We start from the raw sequence: 25467 nt of genomic DNA, 5'->3' as shown, positions 1-25467 counted from the left end.
TTCTGAATTAAAGTGTCCAGGTAACTTTCCCCCTCACTTATACATCACAATGCCCATAGCTCAGCCTCTGGCTTATTAACTCCGATTCAAAGTTGCTGAAGCTGCAAATACATCCCATCCATGTGATTGTCATGATCACACTGATATGCACCTGCTTCTATATGCTGCAGCTACAATACATTATTTTCTCTGACATCTTTATTGTGCACAATTAACTAATAACATTTAGAAATAACACAATTTTTACCTTATGTTATCTCAAGTTTAGTTTTAATAAACTTAAGGTTTAAATAGGTAAGATACACATTCAAATCAATGCTTATATCTGTCCCATACGCATTTACATCACTTACAAAATGTTCAGTATCACAACATCGTCCATTCCTGATCAAGGTTAATTAAAGCTGAAAAACAACTTGTGTAGGGAAAGAAGAATGAATATGATAAAGTTCACACGATCATTTCTTTCTTTCTGTCCAGGTGACAGCTGACGTGCTGTTATTTCTTTTATTTCAAATTCCAGCATTATTTTTGCAATCTCTGTACTTTACAGGAGCAAAACATTACTTTGTGGCTGCCCCAACTTGGAAGTTATCAGTCAATATCTAATCTACTTTATCAGGAATTAATTCTGGTCTTAATTTTTCAAAAAATTACCGAGCAGGTTTCTAAAAAAAAAATTCAAAGTTATCACAATATTGAATATGTGGACGAGTGACAATATCTGTATTTATTAATTTAATTCATCACACAGTGCCAGCTGGCAGAGGCAGTGGGAGTGGGAAGGAAACATTGTCCGAGCTGATGGTTCTCCCGCCGGACGGATTTGAGTGTTGGGCAGGAAAGCGGGGGGTTTCTTTTCGGTGCGGCGCTGGTGGATTATTGATCGGAGAGTTCTAGTAGGGGCGGGTGTTTATTGTTTTGTGATCGATGCTCGGGGTCTGAGGTATTGATGGTTAATTGAGAATCGATCCATAGCTGTAAATGGATGTGTCCATTGAGAGTAAAGCCCCCCTCCCCCACCCACTCGAACCCTCCTCTCTCTCTCCCTCCCTTCTTCCCCCACTCAAATTTTTTCCATCAAAGCAAAATCTACTTATTTTGTATTCCAAAAATACAGATACATCTGTCACCTCACTCAGCAGCTGAGATCAGATGTTTTAGCTGTTTTATTTTCTGATATTTTCCTCATAATTCTTTGTGTCTGAACTGGTCTTGGTGGCATATCAGTTGAATACAGCAAGCCGGTCTTAATACCCGTCTATATTAATGTTTAAACCGACCTCTCAACTACCTCTTCTTTCACTAAGATTTTGGTGGCATCTTCTTTCGTAAAGACAGATTTAAAGTTTTTATTTAATACCTTAGCCATGTCCTCTACTTAAATGTGTAAATCCTCTTTTAGATCCCTAATTGACACTACTCATTTTATAAGCCAATAGAAACATTTGAGTTCCCTTTTATGTTAGTTAATCTATTTTCATGATTTCTTTGCTGCACATGATTTTTTTTGTATCTACTCTGAACTGTCTTAATTAACGTGGCTGTCACATATGTTTTAAACCTAATGTTTGTCATGTATCCCTTTTCCCTGTCATTTAAAAAGTTTTGCCATTGTTTGTTTTACCTTTCCCCATCATGCGGATGTACCTTGATTGTACCCAGACTGTATCTTTAAAGCTTTGACAAAGGGTCAGTTAGACTCAAAACGTCAGCTCTTTTCTCTCCTTACAGATGCTGCCAGACCTGCTGAGATTTTCCAGCATTTTCTCTTTTGTATCTTTAAAGACTTGCTTACAATCCCTCATCGTTCCATCTAATATCTTAGTATAACTGATTTTAGTGTTACCTTCTTCCAGTACTATATACACCTTGATTTTCTTTACTATTACCTCCTGGTTTCTGCCCTCTGTCTGTGTTATTGGGACAGATTAATTTGACAAACTGTCTTTAGGTTTAGGTTCCATCCCCATTAGAACCATTTCCACTCCCAGGAGTCAAAAGCCCTCCCTCCTGCACTATCTCTCCAGCGAGACATTCAATCCTCTGTTCTCTAATTTCTATACTTAACTGCATGTGCTGCATGCATACATCTGGAAATTATAGCTACTATGAACAGCTTGTAAATTTTTTATAAATCTCACCAGTCAGTCTCCCTTGATTAGATTAGATTCTCTACAGTGTGGAAACAGGCCCTTTGGCCCAACGAGTCCACAACGATCCTCCAAAGAGTAGCCCACCCAGACCCATTTCCCTTTGACTAATGCACCTAACACTATGGACAATTTAGCACAGCCAATTCCCTGACCTGCACACCTTTGGACTGTGGGAGGAAACCCACGCAGACACGGGGAGAATGTGCAAACTCCACACAGACAGTTGCCAGAGGCTGACATTGAATCTGGGACCCTGGCACTGTGAGGCAGCAGTGTTAACCACTGAGCCATCATGCCTTGTATTGATGATAAACTGTTTAAGGTTTTTAAAATTTTGCTTCCCCAGTGTTATCTCCACTCTTTCTACAAACTGCTTTAGCTATGCATCCTCGCCTCCAGATTCTGAGTAGCCTGTCACCTACTGGCTGCCTGCGATGTATCTGCATGATTTAAAAAAAAATTGTTTTCACTGCTTACACTCTCTCTCTCTCTGATTCCTCTCTGCTGTGTTTCTTAGTTAATTTCTGGCACTATATTGCCTCAAGTTCACTTCTCTTTGTTTGTCCATGTTTCTTGACTGTTAGTGTGTGAACCTTTTCTGCTGCCTATTTACTCTCTGCCACTTTTTTATCTGTGGGTCTCCAAAACTGTGCTCCTTTAGTCTCTCTCTCTCTTTCTCTGTGTTTTCATTTCTTCAGATATGAACTGCTACTTTACATCTGCTGTATTGCAGTATAAGTAAGGGACCGGCAGGAACCTGAACTTAGAAGAAAATTATCCAGTCTTGTGTATGCAGTGCATTTCACATGGTTTATTTTTCATCCGCTTAAGTGAAAGATGGCAGAAACAGAAGTTAACCCAGTATTTTTGCAGCAACTGATGGAGCTGGGCATCTCTGAAGATAAAGCCAAGGAGGTAGGTGAATTGAGTTATGGAATCATAGCACAAGAAAAGGCTACTCACCTTATTCTGCATGGGCTGCTGCTTGCTCTTCAGTTTGGCTTTTTAACTTACCTTTTTCCTTTTAGTCATCCTGCTACAACCTTTCTTTAAAAGTAATCATTCAGTTTTCTTTTAAACAATGCTTCAGAATTGCTTGTGCAATGCATTGTGCTAAAATCTAACAACTATCCTAAATTGTTTGTAAGCATTCTGAGAAGTGGACAGGATGTGAATATAGGAGGTATAGTTAGTAAGTTTACAGATGACACCAAAATCGGAAGTGTAATGGACAGTGAAGTTACCTCAGAGTACAACAGGGAGAAAGTGAGGTCTGCAGATGCTGGAGATCAGAGCTGAAAATGTGTTGCTGGAAAAGCGCAGCAGGTCAGGTAGCATCCAAGGAACAGGAAATTTGACGTTTTGGGCATTCCTGATGAAGGGCTTATGCCCGAAACGTCGAATTTCCTGTTCCTTGGATGCTGCCTGACCTGCTGCGCTTTTCCAGCAACACCTTTTCAGCTCAGAGTACAACGGGATCTTGATCAGATGGGCCAATGGGCTGAGGAGTAGCAGATGGAGTTTAATTTAGATAAATGTGAGGTACTGCATTTTGGAAAGGCAAATCAGGGCAGGATTTGTATACTTAATGGGAAGGTCGTGGGGTGTACTACTGAACAAAGAGACCATAGAGTGTAGGTTCATGGCTCCTTGAAGGTGGAGTCGCAGGTTGATAGGATAGTGAAGGCGGCATTTGGTATGCTTTCCTTTATTGGACAGAGCATTGAGTATACGAGTTGGGAGGTTATGGTGCCACTCTGCAGGACTTTGGTTAGACCACTTTTGGAATATTGCAAGCAATTCTGGTCTCTTTCCTATCAGAAGGATGTTGGGAAACTTGAGAGGATTCAGAAACTATTTACAAGGATGTTGCCAGGGTTGGAGGATTTGAGCTATAGGGAGAGGTTGAATTGGGTGGGGCTGTTTTCCCTGGAGCATCGGAGGCGGAGAGGTGACCTTATAGAGGTTTACAAAATTATGAGGGGCATGGATAGGATAAATAGACAAAAGTCTTTTCCCTGGATTGGGGGGAGTTCAGAACTAGACGGCATAGGTTTTGGGTAAGAGGGGAAACATTTAAAAGGGACCTAAGGGGCAACTTTTTCACATGGAGGCTGGAGTATGTATGAAGTGAGCTGCCAGAGGAAGTGGTGGAGGCTGGTATAATTACTACATTTTAAAAGGCATCTGGATGGGTATATGAATAGGACGGGTTTCGAGGGATATTGGCCAAGTGCTGGTAAATTGGACTAGATTAGGTTAGGATATCTGGTCGGTATGGATGAGATGGCCCAAAGGGTCTCTTTCTATGTTGTACTTCTCTGCGACTCTGTGACATCACTGGCTGGACAAGCATTTATTGTCCATCCCTAGATGCCCTTGAGAAGGTGGTGGTCAACTTCTTCTTGATTCACAGCACATGTTTGCTGTAGATAGATCTACTATTAGGTAGTTAGTTCCAGGATTCTGATCCAATGGTACTGAAGGAACAGCTGTATATTTCCAAGCCAGAATGATCAGTGGCATGGAGGGGAACTTGTAGGTGGTGATATTCCTGTGTATCTGCTATTCTTGTATGTAAAGATAATAATGGTCATGAATTGGAAAGTGTTGGAGAGTGTTGTCTAAGGAGCCTTGGCGAATTTCTGCAGTGCATCTTGTAGATGGTGCACACTGCTGTTACTGAGTGGCATTGAAGGGAACAAATGTTTGTGGATGTGGTGCCTGTCAAGCTGATTGCTTTGTACTGGATGGTATCAAGCATTTCAGTGTTTTTGGAGCCACATCTATCTAGGCGTGTGGGGGACTATTCCATCACATTCGTGAACTGAGCTTTGTAGACGGTGGACAAGCTTTTGGAAGTCAGATGGTGAGTAAGTTGTTGCAAGATGCCTAACTTCTGATCTTTTGTAGCCACAGTATTGCTATATCTGGTCCAGTTCAGTTTCTGGTCTTGGTAAACCACCCCTAGGATGTTGATAGTGGGAGAAATAGCGGTGGTAATGCCATTGAATATTAAGACGTGATGGTTAGGTTCTCTCTTGTTGAGTTAGTTATTGCCTGAAGTGGCATGAATGCCACTTGTCAGCCCAATCCAGGATATTGTCTAAACCCTACATGGAGCGTAGAAGAGTTGCAATAGGCTCTTCGAGCTTGCTCCTCCACTCAGTAAAGATCAGCCAGATTTGTACCCTGTTCTCCTTTCTCCCCATACCCTTAGATTCCTTTAGCCCTGAGAACTACATTTAACTCCTTCTCAACCACTTTCTGTTGCAGAGAATTCTACAGGCTCACCACTTACGGAATTCTGTCTTGCTACATTTATACATGGACTGCTTTAGTTGATATAATGACAACCCTGAGTCAATGCTCCTTATTCCTGATTTACCAAACAATACAAACTATCTTGCACTATTTATCTTCAAAAAAAAAATTTTATACCCCTCTTGGACATTCTAATGACATTTTTGTCATCAAACTTTTGTTCATCTTTTCAATAGTCTCTATAAGACCATACAATACAACAGCAGAATTAAGCCATTCAACGCACCAGGTATGCTGTACTATTCAATCATGGCTGATATGTTTCTTAACCCCGTTATCCTGCCTTCTCCCTGTAACCCTTGATCTATTTACCAATCAAGAACCTAACTATCTCTGTCTTAACTACACTCAATGACTTGACTTTTACATCCCTCTCTGGCAATAAATTCCACAGATTAATGCTCTGGCTGAAAAAAATCTCCCCTCATCTTACTTCAAAAAAGTAATTCCTTCACTCTGATGCTGTACCCTCAGGTCCCAGGCTCCTACTAATGGAAACATCTTTCTCATGTCCACTCTATTCAGTCCTCTCGGTATTCTTAAGTTTCAATGCCCCCCTCATCCTTCTAAATTCAATCAAGTACATACCCAGAGTCCTCAACAAATCGTCATATGACAAGCCCTTCACCTCCAGGATCATTCTTGTAAATCTCCAGGTCCCCTCCAAAGCCAACACATTCATCTTTTAGATGCAGAGCCTAAAACTACTCACAATGTTACAAATACAGTCTGATCAGAGCCTTATTCTGTCTCAGAAGCATATGTCTGCTCTTGTATTCTAGTCCTTTTGAAATGAATGCTAAAATTGCATTTGCCTTCTTAACTGCTAACTGATCCTGTGTGCTAACTTTAAGAGTATCCTGAACTAGGAACCCCAAGTCCCTTTGTCCTTCAGATTTCTGAAACGTTTCCCTGTTTAGAAAATAGACTATATTTCTATTTCTTCCTACCAAAGTGTATAACCTCATACTTTCTCATTTATATTCCATTTGCCACTTATTTGCCCACTCTGCTAGCCTGTCCAAGTCCTTCTGCAGCCTCCCCACCTCCTCAATACTACTGTCCCTCCACCTATCTTTGTTTCATCTGCAAATTTAGCAACGATGCTCTCAATTCCTTTATTCAGAACGTTACATATAACATGAAAAACCGTTGTCCTAACATGGACCTCTGTGGAACTCCACTCGTCACTGGCTGCAACCCTAAAAAAGATCCCTTTAACCCTACTTTCTGTCTTCTTCCAGTGAGCCAGTGTTTTATTCATGCCAGTACCTTGCTCCTCACAATGTGGACACTTGTCTGAATTAGCAGCCTCCTGTGTGGCACTTTATCGGAGGCCTTCTGGAAATCCAAATAGATTATGTCCAATAACTCTCCGTTGTCTAACTTGTTTGTTACTGCAAAGAATTCTAGCAGATTTGTCAGGCATGACCTCCCTTGAAGAAGCCATGTTGACTTAGTCCTATTTTGCTATGATTTGGAGATGCCGGTGTTGGACTGGGGTGTACAAAGTTAAAAATCACACAACATCAGGTTACAGTCAAACAGGTTTAATTGGAAGCTCTAGCTTTCGGAGTGCCACCTGATGAAGGAGCTGCATTCCGAAAGCTAATGCTTCCAGTTACACCTGTAGGACTGTAACCTGGTGTTGTGTGATTTTTAACTATTTTACTTTGCACTTCCAAGTACTCCACGATTTCATCCTTAAAAATAGAATCTAAAATCTTATAAATGAAGAAGTCAGGCTAACTGTCTGGTAGTTTCCTATCTTCTGCCTTCCTCCCTTCCTTAACAGTAGTGTTATGTTAGCCATTTTCCAGTTCTAGGAGACCCTCCTGGTCTCCAGTGTTTCCTGAAATATCATCATCAATACTTCTCCAATCTCCTCAGTTACCTCCTTCAAAATTCTGGAATGTGGTCTATCTGGTCTGGGTGATTTATCCACCTGAAAATGTGTTGCTGGTTAAAGCACAGCAGGTCAGGCAGCATCCAAGGAATAGGAAATTCGACGTTTCGGGCATAAGCCCTTCATCAGGAATGAGGAGAGTGTGCCAAGCAGGCTAAGATAAAAGGTAGGAAGGAGGGACTTGGGGGAGGAGCGATGGAGATGTGATAGGTGGAAGGAGGTCAAGGTGAGGGTGATAGGCCGGAGTGGGGTGGGGGCGGAGAGGTCAGGAAGAAGATTGCAGGTTAGGAAGGCTGTGCTGAGTTGAGGGAACTGACTGAGACAAGGTGGGGGGAGGGGAAATGAGGAAACTGGAGAAATCTGAGTTCATTCCTTGTGGTTGGAGGGTTCCCAGGCGGAAGAGGAGGCACTCCTCCTCCAGCCATCGTGTTGTTATGTTCTGCCGGTGTAGGAGTCTAAGGACCTGCATGTCCTCGGTGGAGTGGGAGGGAGAGTTAGTGTTGAGCCACGGGATGGTTGGGTTGGTTGGTCCGGGCGTCCCAGAGGTGTTCTCTGAAGCGTTCCGCAAGTAAGCGGCCCGTCTCCCCAATATAGAGGAGGCCACATCGGGTGCAGCGGATGCAATAGATGATGTGTGTGGAGGTACAGGTGAACTTGTGGTGGATATGGAATGATCCCTTGGGGCCTTAGAGGGAAGTGAGGGAGGAGGTGTGGGTGCAAGTTTTACATTTCCTGCGGTTGCAGGGGAAGGTGCCGGGAGTGGAGGTTGGGTTGGTGGGGGGTGTGGACCTGACGAGGGAGTCACGAAGGGAGTGGTCTTTGCGGAACGCTGATAGGGGAGGGGAGGGAAATATATCCCTGGTGGTGGGGTCCGTTTGGAGGTGGCGGAAATGACGGCGGATGATACGCTGTATACGGAGGTTGGTGGGGTGGTAGGTGAGAACCAGTGGGGTTCTGTCTTGGTGGCGGTTGGAGGAGCGGGACTTAAGGGCGGAGGTGCGGGAAGTGGAGGAGATGCGGTGGAGGGCATCGTCGATCACGTCTGGGGGGAATCCTTGAAGAAGGAGGCCATCTGGGCTGTGCGGTGTTGGAACTGGTCCTCCTGGGAGCAGATGCGGCAGAGACGAAGGAATTGGGAATATGGGATGGAGTTTTTACAGGGGGTAGGGTGGGAGGAGGTGTAGTCCAGGTAGCTGTGGGAGTCAGTCGGTTTATAGTAGATGTCTGTGTTGAGTCGGTCGCCCGAGATAGAAATGGAAAGGTCTAGGAAGGGGAGGGAGGAGTCTGAGACAGTCCAGGTGAATTTGAGTTCGGGATGGAAGGTGTTGGTAAAGTTGATGAACTGTTCAACCTCCTCGTGGGAGCACGAGGCAGCGCCGATACAGTCATCGATGTAGCGGAGGAAAAGGTGGGGCGTGGTGCCAGTGTAGTTGCAGAAGATGGACTGTTCCACATATCGTATGAAGAGACAGGCATAGCTGGGGCCCATGCGGGTGCCCATGGCAACTCCTTTAGTTTGGAGGAAGTGGGAGGATTGAAAAGAGAAGTTATTCAGGGTGAGGACCAGTTCAGTCAGTCGAAGGAGGGTGTCAGTGGAAGGGTACTCGTGATTTATCCACCTCCAGACATTTCAGCTTCCCTAGCACCTTCTCTTTAATGATGGCCACTACATTCACCTCTGACCCCGACTCTCTTGAAGTTCTGGTATTCTGCTGGTGTTTTCCACTGTGAAAACTAAAACAAAATACCTACTCAGTTCCTCCATCATTTCTTTGTTCCCCATCACTACTTCTCCAGCTTCATTTTCCAGTAGTCTCATGTCCATTCTTGCCTCTTTCCCTTACCTTTTTAGATATCTTAAAAAAAACTCGTCATCTCCTTTTACATTACTAGCTAGGCTATTCTCCTATTTTATCTTATCCCCCTCTTATTGCTTTTGTTTTTAGTTATTCTCTGTTGGTTCTTAAATATTTCCCAAACCTCTGGATTCCTGGTAATCTTCACCACATTATGTGCTTTTTCTTTTGCTTTTATTGCTGTTTCTGACTTCCGTTATTAGCCATGGTTGACTCATCTTCCCCTTAATTTGTTTGTTCTTCCTTGGAGTGAATTTCTGCTGAGGCCCCCCCGAATTATCCACAGAAACCCTGCAATTGCTGCTCCACTGACTTCCCTGCTGGGCTCCCCTTGCAATCAACTCTGGCCAGCTCATGTCTATGTAGTTACCTTTACTCAATTGTGATAAGTTACATCTAATTCCAGCTTTGCTCTTTCAAACGGCAGGGTGAATTCCATCATATTATGTTCACTGTCCCCTAGCGGTTCCTTCACTTTAAGCTGCCTAATCAAGACTGCCTCATTACACATCACCAAATCCAGAACTGTCTATTCCCACGCGGGGTTTTACCACGAGCTACTCTAAATAAGATCTTGTGGACATTCCACAAAATCCATTTCTTGAGATCTGCTACCTGTCTGATTTTTCTCAGTCCACCTGCATATTGAAATCACCTATGATTTGATTCTGTGTGAAATTTTGCTTTATGAAGTTGGTGTGTGGTGCCTGGGCATGCTTTATTACATTAAAAACACTAAAGAAATATATAACAAGTGCTGGAGAAACTCAGGTCTGACACTGTCTGGAGGTGAAAAAGTGAGTGTTGTACTATAGAAAAAAAGCAAATGAAATAGGGGTAATGTTAGAGGAAGGTTAGATATCATGTGTCATAGAAATACAAGTTGCTGTTTTTAAAGCTTTCCATCTTCACCTTTCATTTTAGTAAACCTTTTACTCTTTCTGTCAGGGTTCTAATATCCACACTATTTGGGGTGTCTGTAATATTTCTGTCCTTCCATTGCATCCTAACTAATTTTGTGTACAAGTTAATTATTGCTTGCTTTCTCATTCAGTGTCCTGATGCCAAATGTTCATCATATCCTTTGTCTTCTTTCATTTGCAATTTTGAGCTTGTACAATAACATGATTTGGAGATTAGATTAGACTTACAGTGTGGAAACAGGCCCTTCGGCCCAACAAGTCCACACAGACCCGCCGAAGCGCAACCCACCCATACCCCAACATTTACCCCTTACCTAACACTACGGGCAATTTAGCTTAGCCAATTCACCTGACCCGCACATCTTTGGACTGTGGGAGGAAACCGGAGCACCCGGAGGAAACCCACGCAGACACGGGGAGAACGTGCAAACTCCACACAGTCAGTCGCCTGAGTCGGGAATTGAACCCGGGTCTACAGGCGCTGTGAGGCAGCAGTGCTAACCACTGTGCCACCGTGCCGCCCCTGTTGGCATGGGGTATACAAAAGGACAAAATCACATAACACCAGGTTATAGTCCAACAGGTTTATTTGGAAGCACTAGCACACAACCACCTGATGAAGGAGCAGCACTCTGAAAGCTAATGCTTCCAATTAATCCTATTTGATGATAACCTGGTGTTGTGTGATTTTTAACTTTGTGTTTTGGGTTGACCTAGTTTTGAAAGTTTCCCTGTTTTTTTTCTTTTGGAGCTTGTGGTGAAAGCATTTCACAGCCTGGTTGTTGGTAGCTGAAGTAACTGCCAGTTTGTATTTTAATGTGATCAGTAAGGTTTTGTACTGAGTGATCTGGATGTTGTGTCCTGCGGTTAAATGAGTTTTCTTCTGTACTCACCTAGGATGGTTGACAAAAAGCAAGAGTAAGGTTATACTCTGGGGTGACTGAAAATGCTGATGTTATTATTACCTCAGCTCTTATTAGGGCTAACCAATCAAAACATTGTACCAACAGCATCTGTGACATTTCATTTCGGAGGAGATGGTGGCTGGGGAAAGATGAAGCAGAGGATTGTGAGGAAACCATTGTTGTGTTGACTGGAGGTGCAGAATAATGATGTTAGGTTAGCATTTTTCAGGTACATTAATTGAAAGTGATGATTTGTTTTCTCGAGTCTTGTACGTAGAAGACAATTTGCAAGTTTTAGCTTGGTTCCATTTTGCAATTTTGTCTTTTGAGTTAGACTTTTTTGGCTTGAATTGCATATCTTGATTAAGCACAGCATCTAGACTAGCATTCCAGTGCAGGTCTCAGGAAGTTAAGTCATCTCACATGTGAAACATGATCTGGAAAAATCACGTGGCTTTATTCAAAGGCTTACACAGAGGTTTCTCCCACTTCTGGCCAAGCTTCCTTCCTTGGCCAACACTGCAGAATAATTGGTCATTTGTTTCATTGTGGAACTGTGTAATTGCACTGTCCTGTTGATAATATTGATTTCACCTTTTTTTAAAAAAAAACTTTCATTGGCTGTGAAGCATTTTGAATTTCCCTAACAATGCAATAATGTACAATATAAATGATAATTCTTTATTTCAATAAAAATGTTTTTTCCCTCCTGGGATGAAATTGTCTGCCTTTGTTTTGTGTCTTGCTGAATTGCTTTGATAGTTTTAGAGGAAGTTTCTCACAGACAGAGTTTCTAGTATTTTTCACAGCATTTTATGTTTACTATTGATTTAAGAGATTCTTTGCACAACCTCCACCCCATCTTGGAACTGTTAGTGTGCTCATTGTATCTGTCATACTGAAATTTCTCTTCATTCCATCGTAGCTAATTTGTCTTTCTTCTTCTTGTTCACAGGCTCTGATTAAAACTGGGAATCAGTCCAGTGATTCTGCTGCTCTGTTTTACTTCAGTGAACTTGAAGTAAGGACCGTACTGAAGATGTTTTTCACAAAATGCAGTCACCAGAGATCAGTCTGTACAGCAACAAATTAAAGCTATAAAAGTGGTTTTTAAAAAAATGCCTTTTCAATCCAGCATGTTTTTATATTATTTGTTAGCCTTCTATATTGAATGTTCTCATTTGGTATTAGCAAAGCATTCTAAACAGCCATTTTGCTTATGTAAATGTGGGATCTTGAGATTGTTCTGTAGCAGCTTGTATTATATTCCATAGACTGAGACCTGTTTACCTATGTCCTTCCTACAGTAACGGGTGACTTGGACTTTGTTTCATGGTTGCTATAGCCTTCTGGGACTTAATTCTAGAGTTTTCTATGAATTTTAACTTTAAAAAATTCACTTACTCCCCACACCCCTTCCTAGTGACTTTTCACAGATTGTTGAAGTTTGAAATTCTGATTTTCAGTTTGCAGTCTTTTTTTGATCTCCATTTCATTCTGCTTCCTGTCACACCCCAATTACAAAATACAATAAAGCCTATTACGACAGAAGAATGTCTGAGTCATAAAGATATATGGCATGGAAAGAAAAGATTTACAAAGATGTTGTCATGGTTGGAGGGCTTGAACTATAGGGAGAGTTTGAATAGGCTAGGGCTATTTTCCCTGGAGTGTTGGAGGCTGAGGGGTAATCTTACCTTAGAGGTTTATAAAATCATGAGGAGCATGGATAGGGTAAACATACAAGGATTTTTCATTGGGGTAGGAGAGTCTAAAACTAGAGGGCATAGGTTTAAGATGAGAGGGGAAAGATATAAAAGGGACCTAAAAGGCAGAGGGTGGTAAGTATATGGAAAGATCTGCCAGAAATAATGGTGGAGATTGATCTGATTTCATTGTTTAAAAGGCATCTGAATAAGTAGGGTTTAGAGGGATGTGAGCCTGACTTGCTCTTACAAAATTGGATCGGAGTTAAAGCTAATCTACGAGGTTCAGTGATGTTGGTCTCTCCCAAAAGTGAATCTTCCTAATTCTGTCTTTCCTCCCTGTCCACATGTGTTATCAGAAAAACAGACTGATTTAACACTTCAGTGCAATAAGCTGGGTTATAAACCATTAAGTGGATTTATTTTTCAATCAGTTGGAACTTGAGTAAGTGGAACTTGAACCAAGGCCTTCTGGCCCAGAGTTAGGGACACAACCACTGCACTTCAAGAGTGCTCTGAGAGTTGCTGTATGATTGCCAATTAACCATTAAACCTCTCAATTCAACTTTATATTAGCAACATAGTTATAATTTTAACCAAATATTCTTTCTTGTTAAAATTGTCAACAAACTTCAATTACCAAATTCACACTACTGCATGGTAATAGCAATTCTATTTTTCTTACAGATGTTTTCTGGATATGAGGTTGGTGGATCTGAGAATGATGTATTTAAGATGGTGTTTGTTGTGAACATGGAATTGAGCATGGGAATAGGAAAGGTATGAAGTTCTTTATAGTCTCATTCCAAAAGAAAAGCATGAACCACATTACAAAAAATTATTCCAAGGGTTTATTTTAATTGTAAAACTTGAAGATATAAATATTAAACATTTCAATGTAAATTTAAATGTGTCCTTGAGATACCATATTGGGAATGACCATTAGATTCTGCTCATTAGATTCTGGAAGTCGCCGTGACAGATGTGGTGCTTAATCCATTGTACTTGCCACACACATTGTCTCATGAATAGGGATCTGACTGCAAATGAAATTATCTGTATCTCCTTATTCATTCAGAGCTAAAACAATAGCCATGTGAGGTTAGCAGAATTTCACTCTGTTTGAAATAGATTTTTAAGAATTATTTTTATTAGAATCAAATTACAAGTCTAATTTAACACCTTTTTACTCCTGTATGAGATTTGTAAACATGATACTCAGTGTTTCATCCCAGACCTCCATGTGAGTATGAAAGTAAAATGTTGCTTTTTTTCTAATGAAAGATGAAATAACTCTTTCATAAGGCTTAAGGTCAATCTCAAAAGTATTTTTTTCTCTCTGGTCTCTCCCATTTCATTTTCTTCACCCACTGGACACTATCGATGATGCAAAAGAAAAGAAACACGATACTAAAATACAGATCACTGAGAAGAGATGATACATTTAATGGGTTGGTTCAGACCCTTAATCATAAATTGTAGACATGCAGAAATGTACATGACCAACTTCCTTTCTGGGGCCCCCAACTTCAAAATATTTTGCTTAATCTTTCTGGACTTATGTCATTGCATGTTTTAGTTAAAATGGAACAAGAGGATGTAACTGGAATGTACAGCAGTGCTGCAGCTGTGTGTACCACATATCTGGCACTATTTCTACATTCAAAGTGAATGTATGTGAGCCACCCATTTAATAAAATGTTGCTTTAGTTTATACACATTAAATTCTATAATTAAATGTTCTAAACTCCTAAAGGATGAATATGATTTTGATTAAAATTGTTAAAGCTGGCTTCAGAAGTCAGTTTTAAATCATTTTATGCTCTTTTTGACAGAGCACTGATTTCTTTCCCCCCAGCTTGAAATTTTGGGAAATGTGTAGCTTGCGTATTTTTGATAAATTGCCAAGGATTTGATGGGAAATCATGACTAAAACTCTAAATTGTTCAGTGATTGCACCTCTGAAGATTTGAAAATCATTGGATGGAATTTAAATTTTAAATCTGGACTTAAATAAGGCACGATGCACCTCTCTTCATACTGCAGTTGTTTGGATGCAGTAATAGTGACTGGTTGGCAAATGGAGTAACTCCCATGTATGGAGTGACACTGTTGGCTTTGTGTTAAAAGATGAATTATAAGCCTTTGTATATTAGCCTACTCAAGACAATAATGTTTGGGGACTTCCTTGACCAAAATGCAATTTATGATTGCATTGCTGAGATAAGGAATACACCTACATGAGCAAATACGTTTTACACAATTTACAAGTAACAATTTAAGGTAGAGTTTAATTGATCATGCTTTATAATATTAAAACTCCTCTGACTTAGGCTGTTGGCTCTGCTGATAAGTGATAAAGATCACAACATTTGTTGAGAGGTTAGCTAGCAGTTAGATTAATTTTTATTCATTCTATGGATATTGCCAAGGTTGCACTTCATGCCCATCCCTTCATAACCACAAAACTTAAAGTCATAGAGTCATACAGCACAAAAACAGACTCTTCAGTCCAACTCATCCATGATATGCTTCTGGTGATGGTAGTTCCACAATTGTCTGGTGGGATATAGTACACCTTAGCAATTGGTAAGGGTTCCTTTTCCTGATTGCTACCCATTGACTGTCCAAGTCATTGTGTTATGGTTGACATCAGGTGAAGGGGAGATCGGACTTGGCTGCAAGTTTTAACAGTGGTCTCTTAACACTATGTAGGCTCATGCATAAATAACTTAGATATCTATTGTTGTTCCTTCATTATTGCTGGGTCACAAAGCCTGAAACTCCTGAGTGAATACCATTACGCGGGTACGTGTTTCAACAGCACTTGCAAACATATATTTAAGGGCAGTAAAGGAACTGGCAGTAAATGTCGGTCTGGAAGTGACGAGCACATTCTAAGAATGATTTGAAATGATTTTAAAAGAACAATTGGTGTCACAAATTAGAGCTTCAAAATTATTGGTGACAGTAGGAGTGGAAAGTCATTAAAAACTACTTGAAAGCTAATTGTTTAGAATTCAAAGTTTGTTTTTAGTCTTGGCCAGTGAGTCTCATTGAAGCAGTTTACTCAAGGGGTGTACAATTCTGCAGGTTGCAGCACAGGTGGCCCATGCTGCTGTGGGTCTATATCAGGTGATGTTGGAGGAGTCAGGCAACTTGCGACAGATGTTGACAACATGGGACAATGATGGGTGAGTAATAATGGCATCAAGTATGGGCTTGTCTATTATAGATTATTTGGGTCTGTGTGAGAAAAATCCTCATTGTGTCCAACATTGGAAGAAAAGGATTTTTTAAGATGCTTTAGTAGAGCTGTGATATCAAGTTTCTGGAGAATATGAATCTGGATACAACGAATGTTTTGTAAAATTAATATGTGCACAAAGAAGTGTTACTAATTGATGTTGCCTAGGTTACATTAAATATACATGGAGAGCCCCACCAGTACTAACATTCTTCCTCATTTGTCACTAGAGGGCGCTTTGAAATAATGGAAACCACATTTTGTAGTCCAGCACGAGCAAAGGCAGAGCAAATGGCATGCTCAATCTCAATTGTTGTTGAGAATCTGACTGAACACCTCAATCAAATCGCTATGCTTCCATGTACAAAATTTTGTTGAACACAATTATAGCACACACTTGTTTTTGTGCCCTTTTATGAAATGTTGACTGAATTTAATAGCATCTTATGAGTAATTTCTGGGAATAATTAACTAACAACCTTCCAGTATGCTCTGTAGTATTATGGCTTCTGTTGTTTGCCAGCCTGGACAGAAAAGCAGTAGCATTCCCCTTCCCAATGTTATTTCAAGCACAGCTATATTTCAGCAACCTGTTAACTGTCACAAACTAACAGGATGTTATTGATGTGGGATTAAGGGATGCTCTTTTCTTCGCTTGCAAGGAAAGCAATTTAATTCACTAACACCACAAATGTTGCTATCACAGCATCTACCATATAAACCAATGTACTAAAGCATTCTAGCAATGTGAATGATGCTTAAAAGCTATGAGATCATTGGAAAAGCAAGATAACTCCTTTTCTCCATAATTAGAGACCTAATAAATTGCATTCCAAAACTTATACATGTGAAGCTACATTCTCTGAATTTTCAGTAGTGGGTTAAGTCATAGAGAAATTATATAATTCTGTTCTTTATTTGAAAGAGGAGTTCTATTCCCATTATTGTTGAACTAAATGCTAAATTTGGCTGATAGAATAATACAGAATCTTCACATTTTGAGAAAGTCTTTGGATCTAAACTCAAGAAAAATTGACTGCACACATCTGTTGGACTCATTTAAGGTGAACATAGTGCAACACTGTGGAGCCTTGATTATTCTCTGCTTGAGTGGTTCTTTACTCTATCCTGTTGTTTATTCTATAGAAACAGAATATGAATTTTATTTTTCTGCACGCTCAGTGTATACAATTAACAAGGTGACATGACAGCAGATGAGGTGTATTTTGTAGTATTTTCTCCCACTGATAAAAATAGAAGCAAACTTGTTTCAGTGACAATTGTTGCATCTGGACAATAGTAATTGTTTTTCCCCTTCCAATTGAATTTTTCTTTTAGCTCCTTGTATACTTTTGCTAATTATCCTGTTTTTTTTCCCCCCAGAGGTAAGAAGATAGTATTGAAGGGGCACAGCACTGAACACATCTTAGAGCTTCAAGCACAGGCTTGTCAACTGAAGCTGCCAAACTTTCTTGTACAGGATGCTGGAAAAACCCAGGTAAACAATTGTTTTTTTTCCACAGAGGATAATAAACTTAACTTTCTCACAGCTTAGAGCCAAATGATTCAATTTTGGATCCAGATGTTTTGTGTCAGTCCTATTTCATAATGTGGCTGGTTCCATGTTAGTATATTTCCCTGTCACCCATATACTGGCTTGGAAAATGAATTGCTGGCTGTAACTTAGCAAGAGGTGTCAGAGCCTAGGTCCAGTCTAAACATACAGCATCCAAGGGTCTTCACTGAACCAGTTAGGTGGGGGTAACTGCCTTGTTCATTTAAAATTCAGAGATATTGGAGACTAACTGTTAGACTGCCTGAGCTGATAAGTTACTTCAGTGTAACTCAGTATTGCGCCATACTGCTTTTATGCACTAATAAACTTATGAGAAATAGACTGAATACTTTGATAAATAGACTGAAAATACAATGAATTCCAAATTTGATTACTAGTCTTTTACTGAGGTAAATGATCTCAACTGGGGTAGTGGTTATATATAATAAACACTGGAAATGCTGGAGAAACTCAGCAGATCTGGCAACATCTTTGAAGTGAGAAACAAAGATAATATTTTGATGCTGAATGCGACTCTTCTACAAACTGAAGGGGACTGGACAATTTTGTTTTTTGCGCTGTTGTCAAACAGGTTGGAAGGGTGAGTTGAACAGATGATTAGGGTATTGAGTAAAAGACAAAGGGAATGCTAATAGTCGTAGAGGAAAGATAAAGATGTTAAATGCTAGTGTAGGTGTGAATAGTTAATAGTAACTCAGCTTGGCTGAGAGCAAACACCTACAAACAAGACACTTAGGTGGAAGTGACGGAGGGAATCAAATGGCAGTGTTCATGTTTTGAAATTGTTGAATCCTGGAGGCTACTGATAAAAGAAATGCTTGCATTGAAGTTTGCTGAAAACTGCAGGAGACCTGTGACAGAAATGTTAGCGTGAGAGCAAGATGGTGAATTGAAGTGGCAAGCAACTGGAAAAACTAGGTCATCCTTGTGGACACAAGTAGGACTGTTACACAAAACACTGACCCAGTGTGCATGTGGTCTTGCCAATTTAGAGGAGACTGTATTATGAGCAGAATACAGTCTGCTCATAACACTGTAGACTAGGTTGAAAGTACACTACTGCTTTAACTAGGTGTGTTTGCAGTCTTAGACAGTGAGGAGGGGAGAGACAAAAGGGCAAGTGTTACATGTTCTGTGACTGCATGGGAAGGTGCCATGGGAACTGACGAGTGGACCAGGGTATCACAGAGGGAATGGACCTTGCAGAATGCTGACAAGAGGGGAGGGAAAAGATGTATTCAGAAGTGGCAGAAATGTTGGAGGATAGATACTTTGAATGCAGAGTCTGGTGGGGTAAAAAATTAAGACAAGGAAAACTTTATTGTACTGGAGAGAAGGAGAAGGGATGAGAGCAGAAGTGCAAGAAATGGGTTGGACATGACTGAGGTCCTGGTCAATCATGATGGGTGGGAGGATCCTCGTTCAAAGAAAATGACATGTAGCAGGCATTGCTGTGTAAGATGCCAACATTGAAACACATACAATGGTTAATTTATTTATTGTCATGTGTACTGAAGTACAGTGAAAAGTTTTGTTTATGAGCAGTATAGGCTGATTATAGTAAGCAAGGATGTACAGATCAAAAATACTTAGAGGCATACAGGTTACATTGTATAGGGTATGCGCTTGATGAGATCAACGTTAGCAACATCAGCATTATTTGAGACTACTGAGTCCATTCGCCTAATAATGTCTCGGAAGAAGCTGTTCCTGAAACTGCTGGAGCATGTGGTCAGGCTTCTGTAACTTCTGCCTGATGGAATGGATACAGAGAAACTGGGAGAATGGATAGGAATGATGTTGTTAAACTTGAAGGATTTAGAAAAGTTTTACAAAGATCTTTGAGATTAGAGGGTTTGAACTATAGGAAGAGACTGAATTGTCAGAGCTTTTTCCCCTGGAGCTTTGGAGGCTGAGTGGGGAACTTAGGGAGGTTTATAAGGGGCATGGATAGAGTGATTAGCCAAGGTCTTTTTCCCCACGGTAGAGAGTCCAAACTAGAGGGCCTGGTTTAAGGTGATAGGGGAAAGATTTAAAAGGGACCTGAGGGGCACCTTTTTCACACAGAGGATGGTGTATGTATGGAACAAGCAGCAAGAGCTGGTGGAGGCGATGCCTACAGTTACAATTTTTAAAAAGCATCTGGGTGGGTACATGAATAGGAGGGTAGTTTAGTGTATCTGGTCAGTGTGGACAAGTTGGACTATAGAGTCTGTTTTTGTGCTATTTAACTGACTCCTTATGGGAAGTAGGTTTTGGTAAAGTGTAGTCAAACTATTTTTATATCAAGTGCTTATATGACACAAATGTAATTGGGTTAGGAGGAGAAATTCAGCAAGAGTTTCTCTTGGCTATCCCACAACTTTTACTTATGTAGATGTCAGACATCCAGAGTTAGGCTCAGGTGATACCCTTTTACAGGCAGAAAACCTGCTGATATTTATTTTCTTGGTGCATGTGAATAATGGTCACTTTGATATACCAGAGTGTGAAGATCTGGAGTCCTAGTTTTAAACATGGCAGAAAAGTAGTAGATGGAGATGTGTTTTTAACATGTTGATATATGTCTATGCCTGTGATGGTTAATCACCTTATTTTTTCATTCAGATTGCTGCTGGATCACGCACAGTCTTGGCAATCATGGGTGAGGAGAATCTGGTCAATCAGGTTACTGGAAGTCTTCAGCTCTTGTGACACAAACTAATATTGGCATCTACACAGGAATTGACTGTTTGAGGCAGTAATAAATGAAAATAACTAGGATATGGACTGGAAACCTACTTGGTAAATGGATATGCCACATTCAAGCTGTTACACAATTGTATTATTGATATATTTGCTTCAAAGTTTGAAGGTTAAAATGCTGCTTTCCAAACAACATAATCTTGTTTCAATGATGATTTTGGATGTGGTATAGTACATGTATATGACTTTTTGATGGAATGCTTTATGAGCTCAAGTAATCACATTTATAAGAGAGGATGAAGCAATTGACCAGTGACTGAACTGTCTTTATCAAGTCAAAAGCAGCAAATTAATGACTTAGTTTTCCACTAATTTTGGAGACATTTTGATCAGTATCCTGATCCATTCATGCTCGACTTGGATGTCCAAGGTTGCATGAAGAAGCGAATAACATGAATGATGACCCAATGGACTACAGAGGAACCTCTATTATCGGAAGGACACAGGCGGGGAGTATTTCATTCAGTTAATCGAATGCCGGATAACATAGTTTAGCCAAGTGTTGGGACCTTGTGATCTTGCTGGGTAATCCAAACCCAGATAATCAGGGTTCCTCTGTATTTCTCTCAAAATGTAAGCACGGAGTATAAATTCTGTTTGTGTTCATTTGAATTGAACTACACTGGTTCTGTAGTTCCACAAACTGGCTGGTAGCTATACCAGGGAGAAAGTGATCAGAGGCGAAGAGTATGGTGCTGGAAAAGCATAGCTGGTCAGGCAGCATCTGAGGAGGTAAACAGTCGATTCTCCTGCTCCTCTGATGCTGCCTGCCTGGCTGTGATTTTCCAGCAGCACACATTTCAACTCGGGTAGCTATACCATTCAGGAGAGGAATGTCTTAAACTTTCACATTCTGTTCAGGCTTCTCTCCAGAGAGGTTGGTGCAGAACTGAGCAAGTGTATCAGAAACCAAATTAGAATCCAGTAATTGGTACTTAAGTTGAACAATAGGATTTATATTTGGTTTATACTTTTTGAAGGACTAGAAATTACATATTAAAAGTTTGTTTCTAAATGGTGTTGCTTCATTAACTTTGGGGAAGATATTTCCAGCTGATTTTTGACTGCTTTTATTGCCATCCCAGCTCCCTGCCCATACATCTGACTTATAATGCCAGCATCAAGAGGAGTATAATGTGAGTCATAGAGTTTAGGGTTATGTAGTATTACAGACTGTTAGATATAAATGATTATACATTGTGGCAGAATTTACATTCTATGCCTGTTTCTATTTCAGCAAACTTTGCATCTGCACTTTTAGGGAAGAGCAATTGGTCAATACCAAAATTGACAACTGTACAATTATTACTTGATTTAAATACTTCGAAACCATTTTCAATTACTTTATATACTTGAGACTGTATGGTTGAGTTCTACATTGAATAATATTTAATTACCGCTGATATGAACAAGTGTCAAGAAAGAAATGATACAATTAACAGTTTCCAGAAATCTATCCAATACTTAAAATTGGGTATTCATTTAACAGGTGTTATGTGATTTACTCTGGATAATACAGTTTTCTCTGAAAACTTAGTCAACTTTGTAGCTCATCCGTCTCAAAAACTGCATTATAGCTTGTCATATCCCAACAATATCACTAACTAAATTTTAATCCCACCTTTGAGTAAAATGCTCAATTAAGTAGCTTCTTCCAAGAAAACAAAATTGTGAACTATTAACCCAAGTTGCATGGCTGGTAGTGTCAATTATTGGATGATCAGTCATATACTTGGTTAACAAAGTGTGCAGTCATCTAGCTAGAAAGAAGATACTATTCACGAGAAATTAAACTGAATCACTAAACCAGTGCTTGTTCAAATCAATAATTTTATTAGAGTAATAGAAAAAAAATTCCAAGTTTTTTGTTGGACACAGGTAGGTGACATGTACTGGTAAAAATTCAAACCTGACAAAACTGGTCTTGCATCTGAAACTGCATAAACTCAATTACTGTTACAGCTGTAGTGTTCTGTGCCTTTTATACCTGGTGATCTCTCTTGCCTAGCTGTTGGTAAGGGTAATCAATACTTCTCCAGCAAATGTTTTGTAATGGAAAAAGTGGCAGTGGAAGGATCTGTCAGCTATTCATGATTGGGCAGTCTTCTGTGACTCACCTGCAACTGTAAAGCTTAGTTGCCATGGTACTGTTCAGACTCCCAGCCATTGTACAATAAGGCTGAACAATGTGAAGCTGGTAAAACTGGTAACACTATGCACTTCAGCATTAGCACAATCTTTGCAGTCTGAGTTCTCTCAATTGCAATCACGCTAAGAGAATCCGTTTGGAAAATTTGTGTTTTGGACACAGTAAAATCAATACGTAGGTATAGAAGTCGAGGCAACAACCAGCATTTCTGAAATCCCAACATAATGTAAGATAAAAGGGAAGGTACTTGGTGTACAGTAAAGGGAGATAAGCATTTTAACAATTAATCTTTACAGTTTATAATAGATGTAAAGCTGGTTCCATATAAATAATCATATTTCTGCCTTCCAGCTTTTATCTATGTGAAAAAAATGTAAGAAACTCAAGTGCTTGGAGAGGAGCATTGTTGAAGCAAGAAATGAAACCATTTGGAAATGAAAAAATTAACTACTGACAAAGAATGAATTCTCACAGCATATCTATCTCAATTTAGTTGCTGCAGAATTGCTTAGTGTAATAGTATTTGAAAGTGATACACCCAGGAAATTGCAAAACATGTTGCAACATCAGGGAGGGGCATGAATGTAATTTGATTTTCCCTTTGTCTTAATAGTAAGGAAGGTTCGTCTTTGATAAGCAATACATAAATCAAATTTGTGCAAAGAATTTCATGAGGTTAGTGGTATTAGGTCAGATGAATTAAAAGATGTTTGTGACAAAGTAGCTAATAGCTATAGCACTCAAACTACTCTCACAACATGCAAAGTAATATCACATTTGTAGTACTCATTCTAGCAAGAGAATTACACACCAATCCATTGGAAACAAGTTTAAAACAATCTACTACTGCCCAGGAAATATATTGCTAGAGAATTTGTTTGCTACTCAATAAGTGGGTCGCTGTACACATCTTTTAGTGAGCATCCAATTCTGCTGGGTAGACTGGATCTACAGCTCCTTAAAACTGGTATCAACAAAGTATTCTCCTTTCCTTTAAGGATGCATGAAGTCAAATTGCAGCCAGTAGGCTTGAAGTACATATGGTAAAGTGGGCTATTATGAAGGGGTAACATACTCATTCATTAGGGATGTGACCATAATAATCTTACACGAAAGCTGAAGAGAAATAAATTAAATGAAATGGCCATATTATCAAGTGTTCCTTAATGAGGATTGAGCCAGTCAAGAGTTATTTGGTCCTGATGTTAAAAAATTATTCCTTCTACAAGTAGTCATGAAAGGTCACAAACCTGAAAAAAACGTTACCCAGTTTCTCCAGTACATGTTGCAGACTTGCTGAGCATTCCCAGCTTATGTTCCACATTGAGTATTATGACTATGTAAGGGTAGCAATGATTGCTGAACCTGGAACGCCAAATTTACAATGATCTATTCCTTCGAGGAGCCAGCTTTCCAACTATTGAAATTTAAAACGTTCAGGCAAATTCTGTGTGTATGCCAACTAGATGAAAGCAATTTGGGGGAGGGGGGCGCGGTGGGAAAGAAAGAGGTGTAGTTTCCAAATTCTGTAAAATTTGGTGTTTTTGCCAAAAATGGGACTAGGTCAGTCGACCGCCAGCCAGGAGCTGAGATTGATTCCTTCTATGGGGGAAAAACCCCACGCAACGGCATTAGACCACTTTTTTAAAAAAAAGGTGATACAACGTTAATATCCGTCCTCTCCTCAATAGGAAATTGGTCCAATACTACAACAAACGCAAAAATCGGTCCACAGGATTTCGCTCTGCCAAACAAACCATTGTTAATTTGGGGGAGGGGGGGAAAAGAAAGAGGGAAGGAATCAAGACTGGCTTGTCCTAAAAGGTTCCCAGCATCCTGGGTTGGGTGTTGGTCAGCAATTAGATCACTCGGTGAATGAACGGTACGCCACCCCAAGCGGACATGACGATTCTAGAACCTTCTCTCCCCGTTTTGTAACTCCCTCCACTAACATCGGTAACCCAACAATCCACATACATTTCAAAAGAGTTAAGATTAAAGAATCCGCCACGGCTACAAGTTACACACCAGATTTTTTTTTAAAAAAACAAATAAAATACCAAAGAAGCGGGTCGGGCTCCTTCTCGAAGGTTCCACCCGAGGTGGGGCCGCGGCCGGCGCCATTTTGTCCGGGAAAAAAAAGAAAACGCTTCGCTTATAAATCGATTTCTCGACGCTAATAATCCCGAGATAATATGCATGTTTTAAAATGGAAACACCCAATTTTCTTTAATAAATTTAATTTCAGTACCATGCAAAAATTACTGAAAGCCAAGAGGCGCCATGATATCTGCAGTCCGCGCTACCACATCAAAGCGACATCGATCAGGTTTTTAATTTTATTTTTTTGAAAAATCGCTTTGGGTTTTTTTTATAATCCACAAGTAAAACGGACGGCACTCAGAAATCCGTAAATGGCTGACAGAAGGTATTGTTTCGTTAGTTTTGTATAGAAAAATCCACCACACAAGACGTGTCGTTAACCATGTCCTTCCCTTGCCATCGCTGTATCACTCCCTCCTGCTCAGCTTCCACACGCGTCCACTGCTGAAGCGACTTACACCACGCCACCCCTCCCTTCCAGAAGAGGCAGGCGTGGCGTGATTGACAGCCACCTCCTGGATGACGGACGCCATGGCAGACCAATAGACAGCGGAGGGGCGTGGGGAAGCGAACGACGTCGCCGGGGATCTCTTTTAAATTACCCAATGGCGAAGCAGAGGGAGGCGGGTCCCTCCGTGCAGCCGGGTTTCCTCCTTTCCTTCCCCCACCCCCGCCATCGCTGAAGAAGACGGACAGGGGATCTCTAGCCCCGCCTCTCGTGGCTAGACCCTGCGAGCAGATACGGTGGACCCCGTATCTTTTGTCAGGGCGGCCCGCCATTTCCCGGCGAGTTGTGGTTTGAGGCGGCGGGGGGGGGGGGATGGGCGGATGTTGGTTGGCTGGTCGGTGGGGGAGGGGCAGTGGCGGAGGC

At 40.6% G+C, this 25467-nt stretch overlaps 1 protein-coding gene across 1 annotated transcript; it reads left to right on the top strand.

Annotated features, from left to right (window-relative positions):
- Nucleotides 1–846: 846 nt before the first annotated feature.
- si:dkey-19e4.5 (UBA_like_SF and PTH2 domain-containing protein) lies at nt 847–21359 on the top strand. The gene is made up of 7 exons (XM_060835106.1): nt 847–946; nt 2988–3071; nt 12026–12091; nt 13464–13556; nt 15870–15970; nt 17407–17521; nt 20207–21359. The coding sequence occupies exons 2-7, from the start codon at nt 2994–2996 to the stop codon at nt 20291–20293; spliced, it is 540 nt and encodes a 179-aa protein (XP_060691089.1). The 5' UTR covers nt 847–946; nt 2988–2993; the 3' UTR covers nt 20294–21359.
- The last annotated feature ends 4108 nt before the right edge of the window (nt 21360–25467 follow it).

Source organism: Hemiscyllium ocellatum, chromosome 14 (genome assembly GCF_020745735.1).
Source record: "Hemiscyllium ocellatum isolate sHemOce1 chromosome 14, sHemOce1.pat.X.cur, whole genome shotgun sequence".
Classification (NCBI taxonomy): domain Eukaryota; kingdom Metazoa; phylum Chordata; class Chondrichthyes; order Orectolobiformes; family Hemiscylliidae; genus Hemiscyllium; species Hemiscyllium ocellatum.
The sequence above is the reverse complement of the archived record's forward strand: the minus strand, read 5'-3'. Positions and strand labels throughout refer to the sequence as shown.

Coding starts and splice junctions, on each gene's coding strand:
- si:dkey-19e4.5 (XM_060835106.1), top strand. CDS start 2,994: ATGGCAGAAACAGAAGTTAACCCAGTATTTTTGCAGCAACTGATGGAG. Junction 3,072..12,025: donor CTGAAGATAAAGCCAAGGAG/GTAGGTGAATTG, acceptor TCTTGTTCACAG/GCTCTGATTAAAACTGGGAA. Junction 15,971..17,406: donor ACAACATGGGACAATGATGG/GTGAGTAATAAT, acceptor TTTTCCCCCCAG/AGGTAAGAAGATAGTATTGA.